Source organism: Eulemur rufifrons, chromosome 18 (genome assembly GCF_041146395.1).
Source record: "Eulemur rufifrons isolate Redbay chromosome 18, OSU_ERuf_1, whole genome shotgun sequence".
Taxonomy (NCBI): domain Eukaryota; kingdom Metazoa; phylum Chordata; class Mammalia; order Primates; family Lemuridae; genus Eulemur; species Eulemur rufifrons.
The window spans coordinates 33,434,473-33,449,982 of NC_091000.1; the positions used below are offsets into that span (position 1 = coordinate 33,434,473).

Sequence of the window (15,510 nt, forward strand, 5' to 3'; positions counted from 1 at the left end):
ATAGATCTTATACATGTGCATGGTTTTGTAACATCAGACATTGGTCATTAGGAAATTGCTGATTTATGCAGATCTTCTACGTGTTGACTTCTGTCATTATATAATATCAAAAAAACATATCCTTTAATATCACCACTAATCTTTTGTCACACAGAATATTAAAAAGACATGTACCCAAGCTCAAGATGCATTAAAAATTTATCATTTTATGGCTTCATCAAGGATAGCCTAAGGGAAACTGATGAAGCATTATCCATAAAAGAAAACATTGACAAATTGGACCTCAACAAAATTAAAACTTTTACTCTGCAAAAGACCCTGTTAAGAGGACGAAAATACAAGCTACAGACTAGGAGAAAATAGTTGCTAACCAAATGTCCAACAAAGCGTTAGTATTCCAGAATATATAGAGAATTCTCAAAACTCAATGGTAGAAAAGAAAAAAAAGAATCCAAATAGAAAATGGACAAAAGACATAAATAGAGATTTTATTGTAGAGGGTATACAGATGACAAATAAACACATTAAAAGATGTTCAGTATCATTGACCTTAGGGAAATGCAAGTCAAAACCACAGGGAGATATCTCTATACATGTATCTGAATCGCTCAAATTTTAAAAATAGTGAAAACACCTAATGCTGGCAAGGATGAGGAGAAACTGGATCACTCATACATCGCTGGTGGGAATGGAGTGTACAGCCATTCTAGAAAAGAGTTTGACAGTTTCTTATAAAACTAAACATGCAATTACCATAAGACCCAGCAATTGCACTCTTGGGCATTTATCCTAGAGAAGTAAAAATTACGTTCACACAAAAACCTGTACATTAATCTTCACAGTAGCTTTATTTGTAATAGGCAAACTCTGGAAATAACTCAGATGTTCTTCAATAGGTGAGCAGTTAAACAAACCACGGTACATCCACACCAGGGAGTACTATTGGCAATAAAAATGAACAAGCTGTCAACACACACAACTTGGATTAATCTCAAGGAAATCATGTTGAACAAAAAAAGCTAATCTCAAAAAATTGCATGTTATGATTCCATTTATATTCCACGTTATATAAATGGAATCAACTCTGTCTTGAAATGACAGAGTTATAGAAATGGATAAGAGACTAATGGTTGTCAGGGGCTAGGCATGGTGAGGAGACAAGGGAAATGTGGGTACAAGAGGACGTCATAAGGGATCCTTGTATTTATGGACCTGTTCTGTATTTGACTGATGGTAGATACAAAAACCTACACATGTGATACAATTGTATAGAGCTAAATACACACAAATGAATATATGTAAAACTGGGGAAATATGAATTATATTGGTGGAGCATATCAATGTCAAAAAAGTGGTTGTGCCATTTTACATTCCCACTAGCATTATATGAGGGTTTTGATTTCTCCACATCCTCACCAACACTTATTATTGTCAGACTTGTTCATTACAGCCATTCTAATGGTGTGCGGTGGTATCTTATTGTGGTTTTAACCTGCATTTCTCTAATAACTAAGAACGTTGAGCATTTTCCATGTCTTACCTACTTGTATATCCACTTTGGTGAAATACCTTTAGTTCCTTTGCACATTTTTAATTCAGTTTGTATTTCTATTTTTTAACTGTAGTTCTTATATATTCTAGACAGAAGTCCTTCATTATATATATATATATGTTTGCAAATATTTTTCCCATTTAGTGGCTTTTTTTATTTTTTAAGTGGCTTTTAAGAGCAAAAATTCAAAATTGTTTTGGCTATTCTAGATCCTTCACATTTGTATGTGAATTTTAAGATGAATTTGTTAATAGTTTCAGAGAAACCAGTTACAAACTGGAGTTCTACTATTAAAATAATCATACAATTTAAGAGCTGGCAGAGAATTTAGAGAGAATCTAATTCTAGCCCAGCATTTCTTATTTGGCAGAGGAGGGACTCAAGGCTCAAAGATTTTTGACAGGGCTAGACCTAGAAGCCAGCATTTCTAACTTTCCTTTCTCGCCTCTCTGCACTAAATAGAATTTGTGGTTTAAATACTCTCTACACCATACATTGCATTTAGCTAGAAGACAGCCAGCCTTCTAAAGCTTTCATGGGTGAATTATTAAAATGTACGTCATTCTTATGTGAAGTTTCATAATAAGACTATTAACTCAGCCATTTTGAGTTTGTCTATTTCACTTTATGCCTCACTATTAGTAATTGTAAAGTTTTATATCTAATGAATTTCTGATTAAATATTCAAAATCATCTCAATGTTATTTACTATCACATGTCAGCATCAATTGTATTTTTTTCCCCAAAACATACATATGGTATCATTTTCTTGGTGCTGCATACCATATCTTTGTTGCTTCATTTTTCCATCTACATACAGGATAATTGTGACCATGTGACACTTTGCAATAAAGAACTAGCTCAAGTTCTTAGGAATTTATACATGTAATCATTAAATAAGCTGCATGCTTTCAAATATGCCATTGGTTTTCCCTGTTTCCTATTCATCACCACCATCCTCACTGATAAATTTTGGGGGACTACAACCCCCCAAATCTACATGCAGGGATCCCTGCTAGTCTGTTTTGCCTTGTTTTGCTCTGCTTTGTTCTCTTTTGCCTGCTTCTTTCTTTTAAATAAGCACTAGCATGTTCTATCACAGAAACTGATGATTAAAATCGACTATAAAACTCCTCCATTAGGTTTGAGGCCTTACTGTGTGTCCAGGTCAGAGCACCCATTTTCTATAATTAATTATTCTTGCTCTTTGTTATGACAGAATGTAGGGCTCCCCTCGCGACCTGTGTGTGAAATCTTTTCAACATTCAGGAAAAACCAGGGTTCTTTCTCTCCAGCCTGACTCTTCTCTCTGTTATGAATTAACCCTTAGAGTATTGACACATACAGTCAGTGCTAACCTTGCAAGTTCAAAATTGAGGACATCTAATTTTTCTTCTTTAAAGTTTTATTCTTCTCCATCCAATGATCCTTCGGTTGTATGCTTGCAAAATAAGTAGAAGTCTCAAGTCTCTTGCTTCTGGATTCGTATCCTTACAGCAAACAGAGTTATTAAAAAGAGATATTTCTTTTGATTCCCAGCCTTCAGGTGACTGAGATGAGAAGGGATGATAAGCCCCTATCTTGGGTGAACAATCTTTCCTCTAAGGAAAAAACCTTCATGGCTCTGGAACTCTGGCTTTAAAAAGTATTTCCCCCCCCCCCTTTTTTTTCCTCCTCCACCTGGTTGTTATTAACATCTATGTATTTCAGATTCTAAAAAGTTATATCTCAGCAAAAATTGAGACTCTGAATATTCAGTAGTGAAAGATGTAGGTAGGAAGAAGGAGCAACAATTCTATGCCTTCCAATCTAAATGCGGCTTAACAAGAAGCAGTTCCTCGGAATCTATCTTACAGAAACTAATGTTTATGATTTGCTATGGGCCAGGCCCTGTTCCAAGTTTGCATGTATTAATTCATTTAATACTCATATCAAACATACGGCATAGGTACTCTTTTTATCCACAGTCTTCATTGAGGAACAGGTAACGTGTCTAAGCTATGCCAGGGGACAAAGCAGCCCAGTTCCCGAGCCTGTTCTCTTTACTGTTTAGGCCACACCTCCGTCGCCTTCTGTTGAGCCCCCATGGAAGATTGCTTAGAGCTTCTTGAGGGGTTTTTATTTCTGTTCTTCTTCTAGGCAGTGAGTTGCTTGGGAAGCAATCTTTTGTTCTCGTGCAGCTTGCCACCATGCTGCACCTGGTGACCTGGACCATAGGTGACCACACCATAGGCCATTAATAGTTATGGCTCACATTTCCAGATACTTACTTCTGCTCGCCCTTGACATGGATTGTCTCTTCTGTGGCCCACAGTAATCCTCCAAGGTAGTTACCAGAACTGTCTTCATTTTATAGAGGAGGAAATTGAGGGGTGGAGAGGTTAACCAACCTGCCAGGGTCACAGGGTCAGGAAGATGGCAGAGCTTGGACTCAGTCCGCCCTAAGGAGTCCAGCTTTAGGGCCCACGCTATGATCTACGATGCCAGGCCACTTGCTTTAATTAAAAGGAGGGCTTCTCCATACCCCCAGCTCAGGGCACCCAGGGCTGGAATCAAGACCATTTATGGAGTTGCTGTTCTGCTCGGCATTTGTCACACACTCCAAATTCTTGGACTGGTCAGGAGATGAGAAGAGGCTGTCCGAGAAGAAAGTGTATGGATAGGGGAGATTTTATTACATTTGTATGAAAGCGCTGCTTTGATCCTAAAGCAATTAAAGCATAACGGAAGAGCAAAATCCATTCTCAGTCATGCAAAGTGATGTATTTATTTTATAGTATCTGATCTGAGATTTGCAATAGCCAGAGAGCACATTCTCATTAAAGGCCTGGCCTGGCCATCACAGACTTCATAATCATCTCAGTCTGTCCTGTTGGAAGACGTTTTTGTTTACTACTGATTCAACTTCGTACCAAATTCTGCATCCCAGGCTCTTGCCCAGAAAGAAAGAAAAACCTCAGGACCTCACTGTTTGAAGACTGATACCTGGTCAGTCACGTCCAGTTCCAAGTGACCCTACAATAATTCATGTTGAGGGGAAGGGAACATTTTATGTACTTTGAGGTTTTCAGCTATTACAGACTGTACTCGTAAATCCCTCATTCCTGTCTAAGACCGGGAGAGCGAGTTGTTGGGGGAGGAGAATCCCTCAGCCTCCCTGAATGGGGTGGAAGGAAAATTATAATAGCACAAAGAAAACTGTGCCACTAGTTTTATTTGTTCCGTTTTAAGATGCCATGACAATAACAAAAATGATGTCCAAGTAACAGGATTAAGTAGCAAGGGATATTAACATCTGGAAGGGATAAAGAAGGGTAAATTCATTTGTATTATACTTTTTTTGTTGTTATGCGTGTTACATTTTAGTTTATGATTACAAATTATTTAGCAATTGAAAATAACATTTGTGTGGTGTACATTCAGTTTGCAGAATTCTCCCATGTGCATTGTCCCATTTGAGCCTCCCAAATGGTCATCATATTAATACCATTGTGACAGTCATGAGAACCACCCCGATTTAACAAACACAGAAATGGAGACTTACTGTGCGTAACTGGTTTACCCAAGGTCACAGTTAGCAGCAGGTCAATCTTGTAGTGGAACCTAAGTCTTAGAAGTTGGGGGTTTTGTTTTGTTTTGTTTGTTTTAAGAGGCAGAGCCTCACTCTGTCGTCCAGGCTGGAGTCCAGTGGCACAATCATAGCTTACTGTAAACGCCAACTTCCAGCCTCAAGGGATCCTCCTGCCTTGGCCTCCCAAAGCGCTGGGATTCCAGGCATGAGCCATAGCACCCAGCCCTAAGTCTCATAAGTTTACAACCCAAGTTGAATATAGGATAAGAACAGACTTATTTTGTCGTGCTAAGCCAGTGAGGCCTGGGACATTACAGCACCTGCTATTGTACTGTACCTCTGTGCACTGATGTCTCGGGCCTACTGCAATGAGAGGGTAATGGGAGGCAGGTTACATGGCCCCAAACTATTACATTGTTTTATTTCCTGTGACTATACTGTCTACTTTCTTCTGCTCCTCCTATACTATCTGCCCGTCAGCTGTCATTTTTGCTGATCATGGTACTCCAAGAACAGCGGTCCTCAGAGTGCGGTTGGTAAACCAGAAGCAGCAGCACCACCTGGGAACTTGCTGAAATGCAAATTCTCAGGCTCCATCCCAGACATACTGAATCGGAAACTCTTGGAAAGCTCCCGCCCACCCTTGCAGCCTGTAATTCAGTGAGCCTTCCAGGTGATTCTGATGCTGTTAAATCTTGAGAACAGCTGCCCCAAAGCAATGATTCGCAATGTTGGCCGTACATTGGAACCACCTGGGGAACTTTAATGACTAGAACCACCTGGGGAACTTTAATGACTACTGATGTTTGTGTCCTATCTCCAAAGATTCTGATTTAATTGGTCTGGGACAGGGTTTTTCAACCTCAGCACTAGCAACATTTTGGGCTCATCCCCCTCATTATTTGTTGAGGGGTCTGTCTTGTACATTGCAAAATGTTTAGCAGCATCTCAAGCCTCTACCCCTAGATGCCAATAGCACACCCACGACCAGATGTAATAACCAAAAAGATCTCAGACATTGCCAGGTGTTTCCTGGGGAGCAAAATTAGCCATGGTCGGTAACTACTGCTCTAGGGTCATGGCCCAGGCACTGAGATTTTTAAGAGCTCCCTAAATAATTCTAATATCCAGCTAAGACTGAGAACTATGACTCTGGAGAGTTCCTATTAATGAGCAGCTTTGGATGTACAATGGGTTAAAGAACGATAAAAGCTGAGCTTTATAGCATTGGGTGTAAAGTAAGAAAAAAATTACCCTGTGGCAAAGATTCGAGCATTTTGCCGATGACTAAAGTACACAGACTTTAGGAAATAAATGTCACATCAACTATTTGGCTCTTTACATTTTTGCTTACTTTCTGGTTGTCAAGTATGTTCCAAAAAGCTGACATAAACAGATATGTTCCCCATATCTAAGAGGTCCCAACCAAGGGAGATAATGCATTGTACTAAATATAGTGGTGGACATAGAGCCTGCATTTGGATCTAGCCATTCTAAAAACAGGTGCTTATCAGTGTATCATATAGGACAAGTTCTTGCCTAACTCTGTTTCTGGCAGGTTAAAAAGTGCAGCCTGTCAATTTTATGGTGCTGATTTTGACACCATCCAAATCAGCCACACAAATGCAGAATTTCTGTGTTAATTTGTGTCATTGAAGAGCACTTTCATTTTCAGACAGGGATCAGGGACTCTATATTTCAGCTGTAGAAAAAAAACCCTCAGCTAGAACAAAGGCAATATCCAGTAAAATCCATGGTCAGCAGATTGCCTCCTGTTGTCTCAGTGATGTTTCTTCTTTCTTTCTTTCTTTTTTTTTTTCGAGACAGAGGTTCACTCTGTCACCCCAGGTAGAGTGCAGCGGTGTCATTATAGCTCATTGCAACTTCAGACTCCTGGACATAAACAATCCTCCTGCCTCAGCACCCCGACTAGCTGCGAATACAGGTGCGCGTCACCATGCCTGGCTAATTTTTTTCTATTTTTAGTAGAGAAAGGTTCTAGCTCTGGTCTTGAACTTATAAGCTGAAGCAATCCTCCCACCTCGATTTCCCAGAGTGCTGGGATTACAGGCGTGAGTCCCCAGGCCTGGCCTCTGATTCTTTCTGCGGTGTTCATCTGTGATCTGCTTGGGAAGGGGGGAACAGGATGTGCATTTAGGCCACCAGATGTGCATTGTCTCTCAGTTCCTGCTTTGTGGCTCTTATGAAGCTGGGCAGTCTCATCACAGCCCAAGTGAGATGTCTCTAAGCAAATAGCTAGTGGCAGCCCCTCTTCCACCTGGACTCTTGAACAGAACCGTATTCTCCCACTTAAACAGCCAGATGGCAGGTGCGTTGTTTCAATATAGAGTGGGAATGCCACTTTGGAACACTGATAAGCAACTTTAAATAGACAATAAAGTAGAAGATGAATATGTTTTCTGAACAAAATTGGTAGTATTTCATTTCAAAATATGAAAATATTGCCCTAATTTAATGAGCTGGAGTCATCCATTAATTCAACACCTGCTATGTTCCAGGTACTGTGTAATGCCCTCAGAAGTTATAAATATGAGGATTACATAGCATAGACCCTTTTGTGACAAAAAAAAAAAATAAGCTATGACTGCTCCAAAGTGCCAAATGAACACTTTGAACCAATGTGGCTTAGTTTGTCAGACTAGTCTGGTTTTTTTTTTCACTAACTTTATAGTAACTTGTTAACATTAGTGAAATCAACTCGTTCTCTTGCCATGGTCTAGATATTATCCTAAACAGTTATTTATTTATTCCTCTCCTAGTCTAAATTGTTTCAGCAACATGCTCTTAAAAGTCATAACTTTTTATTTAGGGAATAGAATTGCTTTCCAGAAAATTGCTCTTAAAAAAAAAAAGATCATAACACTAATAGATTGCTAAAAGGTATTATTCCCACATGTTCCCCCTTGTTTAAAAAAGGGCATATGCTTTTATGTACATAAGAAGTTTTCTGGAAGCAAACACACTTAGCAATTAACAGTGGTTACCCTTTGGGCAAGGAGTTTAGGGGCCTTGATTAAAAGAGAGACTTATTTTTCATTATATAAATTTTTATACAGCTTAATTTTTACCATTTTGGGTATTACATTTTTAATTCTAAGCACTAATAAATAACAGAAAAGATGCATTCCCAGTGGTCTTTCAAAAGCTCCAAAATGCATCTTGTAAAGGAGAGAAAAACAGGTGAGCTCCACCGTTTGCCTCCATAGTGCTGCCTTCCTTGGCTTATGTTTTATTGCTCAAACTGAGTGAGCTGAAAGGAGACTTTGAATGTAAGATTGCCCCAACACTGGTTCTCTGAAAGAGATTAACAAGCAGGTCCTACTTGAGGTTGGGGAGTTAATGAGGGCCTTTCTGAGGAAGCCACATTTAACCAGAGAGGCAGAGAGGAAAAAGAGGGGCAAAGTTGCCTACAGGCAGGGGCTTCCTTCTGGCAGCATTGGAACAGTTACTGTCCACACATCCTTTCAAAATGAGGTAGCTATAAATTAGGAAATTCTATCCTGTGATTATACCTAAACGTTTCCTCCAATGATTTTTTTTCCCCGTCCCCTTTGTCTATAATTCTCATGAAGAAGCAATGCTCACTTCTAGGAAAAAGGAAAATAACACCACCACCACCACACCTGTTTGTCTCAAAGACAGACAATTCCATGATTTTTTTGCTGCCCACTGCTACCATGATGTCTTCCCTTTCCATCCCTCCTTTACGCCTCCTGCTAACCTAATCCTAGTTAAAAGCTTCAGGAAATGCGTAAAATTCAATTGAGATTGGAAGAATCTGAAAGAATCCTTGTCTAGTTGTGGGCTCTCTCTTAGCACTTGTCACTCACACCTTCACAGGATTTCAGAGTCTCCCTTATTAAGCAAGAAAAATCTTTTTCATTTCTCTCATTTTTGGATGTGTGTCGGGAAATGCATACATGTGGACTTCAGGATTCTCTTAAATCTCCAGGAATGAGCAAACAGCTCAGCTATTCCAAAGTATATCCTGTAACAGTTCCTACATATTTTAATTACATATCTGTGGTCCTTTAGTGAAGAATTACAATTCTGGGCCAGAATACTAAATTCTCATTCTATGAAAAGTAGTTTTCAGGTTTTCTTATCTTTATAGGGGTGATTCATCTCAGAAATAATAGTGTCTTGTGTCTTCACTTGCACCAAGCATTAATAAACAGCAATCAGCAATGGTAAAATTAATTTGTTAGCTTCATGAAAACAGTCAGAGGTTAGGGCAGTGTTTGTGTGCAGAGCTCTGTGGTTGTCCTTGGACAAAGTTTACGTGGACATTTTGAGAAGACACTGATCGAGACAGGTGATAGAGAGATGAAGAAAAGCCCGGAGGCAGGACTGGATTGAAGGGAAAGGACCTTTTAGAAAACTATAATAAAGGGAAGTAAGTTTAAAAACTAGCAAAAGGAAAACTTCTGAAATTAAGTCATATAAGGTCTTAGCCATAATCACAGAATGATAGATTTCCCTGTCACTAAATTTTCAAAATGCATACACTCTGACTTTGTATCTGTGGGGTACTGGTTTCCCAACCTCTTTCAATGGGAAACCTCTTTCATGTTAATGACCACACTGACCATGAAGTTAAACTTCACATAATCTTTTAGAAATAGTGGAACAGAAAGTCAAAGCTCAGCGTAGAGTTACTATGGCAAAAAAGCAAGTTTGTCAAGTTAAAAGGTTACCTACTGTTTCCTATGGAGTGGAGTGAGTTTAAATTTGGAGTCAATAAGCAAAAATTAGAAAAGAAATCAATATCATTTTTACTCTTGAAAAAGAATCATATATTCAGCAGGGACTTCCTTCCCCATTTTAGGTAGCTGAACTATTATTTAAGCCCATGCTCCTAGTATCATACCTAATTAGACAAATATCAGTGACTCCCCAGGGACTGTTAGCTATTATGTTCCTGCTCTGCTTAGCACAGCCACTAGAGGGTTCCACCCTTGCCTTGGAACCAAGATTTTAAATTGTCAACATGGAAGAGCAGATTTTTCTGCAGACGCTACTAACAGATCACTGTAACCAAATTGTTCTGTATGATAAAGGGAAGCTTGAGACTAAATAGAGAAAAACCACTATGTCACGTCTCCTGCAGCAGAGCCAGCCTCTTAACCACAGAAGAAAAGGTAAGTTCAAGTGATTTTAGGTGTTAAACCGGCTGGCAAGATCAGAGCATCCTACACCATGTCATTTTTCCAGTATTGTCCATAACCTCTCATTCATCATTTTGGCTGCTTGTCAGAGGATAATATAATCTTCCAGTGCCACTAGTTGAAATGATTGCTTTACTCATGGTTTACTAAGGGTTGCTAAGAGACCACTGCCTGCTTCTGGACTGAGCTGTCACCCAAACCCCAAACTTTTGCTGCTCTTTGAAAAGTAGGCAGCATGACTGCTTCATGTAAGAGCAAAGGTTCGTCTCTTCTGTCTTTCAATTATAACAACAGAGTATAATATATAATCTGTAAATATTACATATATACTATATAATATACCTAATATATAACACATTTAATATTTAACATATGCATTAAATATATCAGATTGTAATAAACTATATTAATATAATATTACTGTATAATATAGTAATAATTATATTATTATAATTTCCACGTCTTTCCAAACCAAAAATTGCTGGGGCTTTAAAATATGAAAGGAAAAATAACAATAGTAATACTCTGTTGCTAACACGCTAACTGGAAAGCACGATGAATACATTTGGAAGTTGGGCTGCATAACCAGAATTGTAAGTGCCCATGTGTTCCATGCCAGCCCTGCTATTACTTACCACCATGTCTCCTTTTTTCAGCTGCTGGCTGGGCGCTGGCCTTTTGAACACAATGACTTTGGCGTAGTTCTTTGCAAGCTGTTCCCCTTTTTGCAGAAGTCTTCCGTGGGGATCACCGTCCTCAATCTCTGCGCTCTTAGCGTTGACAGGTAACATGATTCTTGCCCTTTGTTCTTGTGTTGGATTTAGAAAAGTATTTTCTCAAAAAGAATTAAAGTCGAGAGAGTTGGTGCCCAGGACAGTTGTTAATTAGTTCCAAATGAATTAAAACATGAATGATCTTGCCTTTACTGTTTAGAATTGCCTTACACATTTGCTGATTATTGGCCGTCTTTGGCTTAGGCAATATGTACCTCGAGCATTTTGCCAATATCCATATGGCACCCTTATGGCAACACAGAAAAAAAACGAACATATTACATGGTATAAACTTTATGAAAAGGAGATCCAGGAACATGCAAATCCTGTACTTCGAATGGTAAATTTATCATGAGAAATATGAAGATGCAGTTCAATTATATTTGTAATGTTTGGTTACTTGAGCTGAGTGGTAAGTACACAATAGTGTTAGGTTCTTCTCCTTGCTTCTTTGAATGTCCAGAATGTTTCTTAATTTTAAAAAGAGGGCAACAACAGAAGCATCCCTTTGTCCAATTCTGAAAAATGTGTCTGGTATCTCTGAGTCTTTCCAGAATCTTCACACATGGCTGTCCAGAGTTTTCTAAAGAAGCCCTTCTGAATTCCGGGAACTTGTGGATGGTATTTTCTTCACCTTCTAATTTTGATAGCAGGAATTATAAGGAAAGAAATTAGGAACTTTATAACACATTCTTTGGTTATAAAGTTGTGTTTGGTGCTCATTTATATTTAACATAATCTGACCAGGCACGATGGCTCACGCCTATAATCCCAGCATTTTGGGAGGCCAAGGCAGGGGGATCCACTCGAGCCTAGGAGCTCAAGATCAGCCTGAGCAATATAGCGAGACCCCAACTCTACAAAAAAATTTAAAAATCAGCCAGGCATGATGATGTGTCCCTGTAGTCCCAGCTACTTGAGAGGCTGAGGCAAGAGGATCGCTGGAGTACAGGAGTTTGAGGTTGTTGTGAGGTGTGATTGTGCCACTGTACTCCAGCCTGGGCAAAAGAGCAAGACCCTGTCTCTAAAAAAATAAATAAATAAAACTTTAAAAAAAATCTTACACAATTCGTGTCTAATGTCCTGTTTGAGTGTCTAACATACAATTTACAAGGGGTTTCCATTAACTTACACCCTGACAAGCAGCTTATCAGAAAACCTGGGTCCCATCATTGTGAAATAAAAGGCTTACTGTCTTAAAGAACGTTCAAGTGTTTATAGTTATTCTGTTCTTTTTCATTTATAATTATTTCTTGGAACCAAAATTGTTATTGCTAAAACATAAAAATGCTCATTCAATTAGTATTTAAAAATTATAGTGATATCCTTATAAATTTATGACTATAACTATGAAACACAAAATAAACAAAATGGTGTTATTAAAAATAAATTTATTACTGAAATTAAAACACAAAAATAATTCCGTTAGTAGTTTAGAACTCAGTATTACTGTTGACAAAAATGTTCCCACTCAATGGTAAACACAGAGATTAGAAATAATTTCATCATCTATTGTAGGACTCTTTAGTGATTTGTAGGAAAACCTAAGGTTCCATGTGGGTTACTTCTGCGTCATACCAAATGCTAAATGCTGCTGCATAAAAACACATACCATAGGTAGCTACTATATAATTTCCACTTGGCTAAATAGTAGATCATGATACTTTGGGCCATTTCCCTAAGAAGTTGAGTAAGCACTTACGATCTGGATTTGATTCACTAATAAACTCTCACGCTGATGTTCCCATTCCCAGCATCCCAACATTTCTCCTTTCATCCAAAGTGTTTTATCATCTAAAAATTAAAGGTTTTAAATTGTATCTATTACATTGTTCATACAAGTAAAATTTTTCCTGTATATATCAAGCTGTATATTTAACGATGTCACCATGTATACTCATTACAATATCTGATTAAAATTTTTAATTATAACTTTAACATCCATGTAGAGAAAAGAAATGAGAAAATAATCATGATGTTTTGAAAACAGAACAATGTGTCCTACACACATATTTTTCCTATATTATATTTTTAAATGTTACACAGCTGCAGTATTTAAAGCACTGTGGTACAGGCCTTGAACACACTGACAAATCAATGGGAAAACTAGAATCAGGTGTTGGAGTATGCAAACGTAATACAGGATAAAATCACTGAATACGATTGGGAAAGGAAAGATTCATCAATAAATAGTGCTGTTTAGCCATCAGGGAGAAAAGGCATGTTAAAGTCTTATCTGGTGCTATATATCAATAATAGTATTTGTAATAATTACCATTTATTGAATATTAGTAAATACCAAGTCCTGTTAAAAATGCTTTACAGAAATATGTTTATTAAACTGTGACAGGTTCTATAATTATCCCCATTATACAGATAGGGAAGATGTTGAAAGAGGTTAATCAAGTCCACATGGCTACTAAGTGTTGGAGCCAGTAATCAAATGTAGGTAGTCTGCATTTTTTAACCGTTATACTCAAGCATGTAAAAACTCAAACCATAAAGTAGTAGAAGAAAATAAACTTATATCTTTTTGAGCTGTGGAAAAGCAAGACCGCCTGAACTTAAAAAGAATGGTAGAAATTCTGAATAAAATTAAAAACGTATCTCAGGAGATAACATTAAAAACATTCAGATCAAACATTCATAAAGGTAAAAACAAATAACTATAGTAATAAGCTGGGGAAAATATTTGTCACTCCCACCACAGGCCTAGGGGGCGGGGCTGATTCCTCCTCCTACTTTGTTCTGTCCCCTCTTCCTTCCTTGCAGGAATCTCAGAGGATCCTCTGGCTGAGCTTCAGTCACTCCCAGTGTAAGTCCCACCAGTGTTGGGGGTTGGGTAGAGCAGTTAGATCATCAATTCCTATTTCTGTGGAGGATCGCCTCACCCACACCACCCCCTCTCCCCATCTCATGCATGAAGAAAAATGAACTCCTAGAAAGATGCTACTGCACTCTAGCCTAGGCAACAGCACGAGACCTTATCTCAAAAAAAATTGAAAAGAAAGAAAGAAAGAAAAATGATCTAGATGTTCCATCACAACAAGCAATTGTGTATCAAATGAAATATGAGTCATTCCTAGGAAAGAAAGGAAGGAAGGAAGGGAGAGAGGGAAAGGAGAGGAGAGGAGAAAGAAAGAAAAGAAAGAGAGAGAGAAAGAAAAAGAAAAGGAAAAAAAAGAATGTCAGGAATCTATTTCATTAAGATTTGGTCTGAGTTTTAAACCAAGGAGATGAACCGTTTTGAAATTCCACTCTCCCAAACATCACCTTTAATCCAGAAGGTTTTTCCTTGGTAATAAACTCATCATTCTCTGTTCCTTAGATCCATTCTTTACTATTTTTACATTTTGTTTGGTATTGACTCTAAGCTTGGGGAGCTGTATATAGGGAATCTATTTGACACTTTTATTTCAAAAGCTCTCACCCTACAGAATGAATCATTCACACTTAATTCCTAAAGATAAGATTCCATTTGCTTTAAGTCTTCATTTGTTGCATTATAGTCTGTGGAAAAATAAAATGAAATCCCTTTTTTAAATAAAACAAGGACTAAAAAGAGGGAAATTGGAACTTGTTACAAAGCAATTTGCAGTTTGTGAATCCCCACTTTTATTTTATGAGCTGAATCAAATTATGGCCCAGGAAGAAAAGTATCTATGATTTTTAACATGATATTTTTAAAACATAATTATCATCTCTCATTTCAGAGTTTTGTTTTGAAGGAAAATAATGAAAGAAACTATACATCCAAGTTCTATAGAATTTCTTTATTACTTCATTAATCAATGATTACAAAGTGCTATAAGGAACAAGAAAACATCTAGATTTCTCACTATCAACTTTTAATCTAAATACGGTAAACAAGACAAAGAAAGCACATGGTTCGTCCCAAAATGGATGAGCTTTCAATGTTAATTTCAACTACCGGCTTGTCTCAGTTCAACCATTTTACTAATTCCTCCACAAATCTAACTCTTAATTATTTAACTTCACATCCTTAGTCACTTAAGAAAAAGATAAAGCACAAACTGAAGAAATTTAGGAACAAATTTGAACCCCTATCCAACTTTCTCAGTGAGATTTTTTTTTTTTATGCTAAGGCGGTTTACTTTTAAAATGATGAACTTTTCCCAGCAAAAATGAGTAACCAGCCGTTACCAACTATTAAAATAGCTATTCTTACATGCCATAAGTGACAAGTTTTATAAGTTACTTTGAGTTTGTTTGGTGGGGAGAAGAGAGAACAAGGCTGGGGGAGGGGGCTCGGTGCCCTTCTTTGTAAGTGTTTAAAGTGGACAATGATGATGACAGGTCAGACCAGTAAAAACGTCTGGGTGCAGATCCAACTTGTAGTTAAAAGTTGCCTGGCGAAGAAGCCCGTAAAAAGATAAAACCCATTTAACAACTATTCCAGAGTGA

The 15,510-nt window shown here is 37.9% G+C and overlaps 1 protein-coding gene across 2 annotated transcripts in view; it reads left to right on the plus strand.

Annotated features, from left to right (window-relative positions):
- EDNRA (endothelin receptor type A) overlaps positions 1-15,510 on the plus strand; it is a 48,596-nt gene that overhangs the window by 17,645 nt on the left and 15,441 nt on the right. Inside the window, exon 2 of one of the 2 annotated variants that reach the window (XM_069493184.1) lies at positions 10,969-11,096. The exons of the other annotated variant lie outside the window; for it this stretch is intronic. Coding sequence (XP_069349285.1) covers positions 10,969-11,096 — 128 coding nt within the window. The remainder of the gene's footprint in view (positions 1-10,968; positions 11,097-15,510) is intronic. 2 annotated transcript variants of the gene reach the window in all.